At 34.6% G+C, this 3,220-nt stretch overlaps 1 protein-coding gene across 1 annotated transcript; it reads left to right on the forward strand.

Annotated features, from left to right (window-relative positions):
• Window positions 1–219: 219 nt before the first annotated feature.
• LOC106118559 (uncharacterized) lies at window positions 220–2,872 on the forward strand. Its single transcript, XM_013313224.1, has 6 exons — window positions 220–408; window positions 946–1,258; window positions 1,405–1,672; window positions 1,796–1,982; window positions 2,321–2,458; window positions 2,773–2,872. The coding sequence occupies exons 1-6, from the start codon at window positions 253–255 to the stop codon at window positions 2,845–2,847; spliced, it is 1,137 nt and encodes a 378-aa protein (XP_013168678.1). The 5' UTR covers window positions 220–252; the 3' UTR covers window positions 2,848–2,872.
• The last annotated feature ends 348 nt before the right edge of the window (window positions 2,873–3,220 follow it).

Here is a 3,220-nt window from a genome sequence, read left to right on the forward strand (position 1 = left end):
AACCGCAATAAGAATAAGGGCAGGTTGATGATGATGACGATGAAATCATCCTTACGAATGTGACACATACTGATGCTACATCAGGCAGAAAAATAAACTACACCTGGATATCGCGATAAAATAATTTGTCATCTGTAATCGCTTGTAGAAAACATTTGACTAAAAGCAGTACATATCTGATAAACAATAGCTATAAATATTGAAGCTGAAGACAAACTAACTTATATTGAAATTTGTAGTTGATAAGAAAACATGCGTTTAATTTTACTATTGTCTTTGTCTGCGGTGGCTCTTGCAGCTGAATTACCATTAGCTACAGAATGTGATGAAACTAAATGTCTTTTGCCAAGATGTAGATGCTCTTCAACTAATGTACCAGGAGGATTAGCACCTAGAGATGTCCCTCAGGTACGGAAAGAATTTTATTATTTCTACAAAGCTGCATTACCATTTTTTTCGTTTTTAAAACTTTTGGTTCACAAAACTTATACCTTCGCCATTTTCTTTGATCTGGTAAAATATGGAAGAAATTTTATACGTTATATTTTTAAAAATAGGTTAATTGCATTTTTTATTGAATACGGTAATGATTCATAGATATTACGAATCAGTTCATTACATGTACATAACTATTGCATTTGTGCATCTTATCTATCTATCGAAATCAAAAACAAATCATACCTTATCTTCATAATTAGTTTTTAAGAATTAATAGATGGATATCTTCTTTATCGATAAATATTTATATCCAAAAAGTTTGTTCCATCCTGAAGGGAAGAAATTTTAATTAGGATATCTTGAAGGTACTTAAATCTTGATGGCGATATTTCAGCGGACGTCTTGATACAAGTATAGGCGCTTTCAAGAGTAGAGTGAATAAAGCACTCATTAAACTAATCAGGTGGGACCATGGTTCATTTTTGTTCAACCAATTTCTTTTTTTAGTTCGTGTCTGTAACATTTGATGACGCAGTGAATGTTATTAACATTGAAACGTACCGAGAAATTCTATACGGCCGTAGTAATTCTAATGGCTGTCCAGCTGGTGCTACATTCTACGTCAGCCATGAGTACACCAACTACGTTCTTGTCAATGAATTGTACAACCGTGGTTATGAGGTATCACTCCATTCGATGACACATCAAACTCCGCAAACTTACTGGGCGGAAGCCGACTACGATGTATTGGTAAAGGAGTTAGCAGACCAAAAGAGGCAAATGTCACATTTCGCGTTGATACCTGAGCAAGAAATCAGAGGTAGGTCTTTCATATAATATAATTCATATCGTTTTTTTTATGTTTCAGCTGAATCGACACTTCTGTTTCTTTGAACTCTTAAACAGGTGAAACTAATTGGCCTACCTCTGATGTACATATTAGAAATTGTGGTCTGTTAATTTTAGGTGTACGTCTTCCCTTCCTGCAAATGAGTGGTAACGCGAGCTTCCAAGTGATGGCAGATTCTGGTCTCGTGTATGACAACTCCTGGCCGACTGTTAGCCACGTTAACCCAGGACTTTGGCCTTATACCCTCGACTACGCTTCAATTCAGGACTGTGTTGTGCCGCCATGCCCATCCGCATCCATTCCAGGTCCATGGGTCATGCCAATGATTAGCTGGTCCGATTTAAATGGATCTCCTTGCTCGATGGCTGACAGCTGCTTCTTCACGTAAGATTTATATTGCTAGTTCTAGATCTAGTCTACACTGCTAGTTTATGGCTTTTGATTTTTGGTCCTCCAGTACGTAGTCATTTGTGTATCATGATACAATGAAGATTATTATTATTACAGTCCTCCTCTAGATGATGAGAATGCATGGTACAATTTCATCCTTACCAACTTTGAGAGGCACTACCGCGGTAACCGAGCACCTTTTGGTTTTTACATACACGAATGGTACCTGGCTGTTAACCCTGCCGTCAAAGCAGCCTTTGTTAGATTCATGAACTACGTGAACAATTTGAATGATGCATTTATGGTAAGACTGGGATACAACTCCAAAATTGTTTTTTTTATGTAATTCTATTTCTGAAGCAAAGAATGAAGAAAAGAAAAGTTAACTTATAGTCTAACTGTGAGTTTCTGATATCATAATTCCCGTCTAAAACTTATTGTTATCTCTGTTTTGTCAAAGATAATGACAGGGATGACGTTGTGTTTTATACACCGATTTTGGTCTCTGAAACTCACGGTAAGTATTTCAACGACCCATCAGTATTTGATCCATTATAAATAGAGAAGTTATCTGATGATATTGGATTGCAAGAAAGAAATTTAATGACATAGTTAAATAGCAAATTGTAATTTATTTATCAGGTAAATGCGAACCAAATTATTGAATGGGTACAAAATCCGATACCCGTTTCGGAATACATCAGAAGACCATGCAGACGTTTCTCATCAACTCCTTGCCGTATGACTGGCTGTGGACCACTCAGATCCGAACACAATGGGGTAATTCATAATTATAATGAAGACAAAATAAACTTATTCCAATCTTTGACATATTTCTTTATAAGTAGTGGATAGGTACCCGAGAAATTGTTAGGATATGGATATTGAATTTGTAATTAAAAGTGGCATATAAAGGAAGAAAACTTAACTTGGGACATAATAAAATGAAATATTCTCTTTTCCTTATCTCACAATTAAAGGTACGCGTCTGCTAAGCCATCAAATTTTAATGTCTAATCGTGTGACCTATATTTTTCTTCTTCTTTCTCGTAGTTCCATCAACTGAAGCTATATTGACATGATATTTTTTTCAGTTGGATTACTGGATGCAAGTTTGCAATACCTGCCCTCGAGTGTACCCCTGGCTTGGAAACCCTCTTGGAACATAAATTTAATGTAAACAAATATTTCAAATGAAATATTTTAATGATTGTATTACAATTATTGGTTATATATAAAAATGAATAAAGTTATTTTATTCTTTATATTTATTGTCTTTAAGGTTTGAAATATAAACTATAAAATTATCTGCATTTTTCTTTAATCAAAACAGTAGGATATTTGCAATTTACTAACACTTCTTATGGTTTAGGCTTTTATTAAAGCATGGTATGTTAGTTTTGATCATGTAGAATCGAATATAATCTGTCACCGATACTAAGAGTTTTGTAATATGGAAGTTGAAAAATCGATATTTTCTAGTTTTCGCTTTGTTTTAAGAACTACAGTGAGAAAATAGGGACCAAAACAATATTCTAAGGT

The sequence above is a fragment of the Papilio xuthus genome, unplaced genomic scaffold (genome assembly GCF_000836235.2).
Source record: "Papilio xuthus unplaced genomic scaffold, Pxut_1.1 DF827570.1, whole genome shotgun sequence".
Lineage (NCBI taxonomy): Eukaryota > Metazoa > Arthropoda > Insecta > Lepidoptera > Papilionidae > Papilio > Papilio xuthus.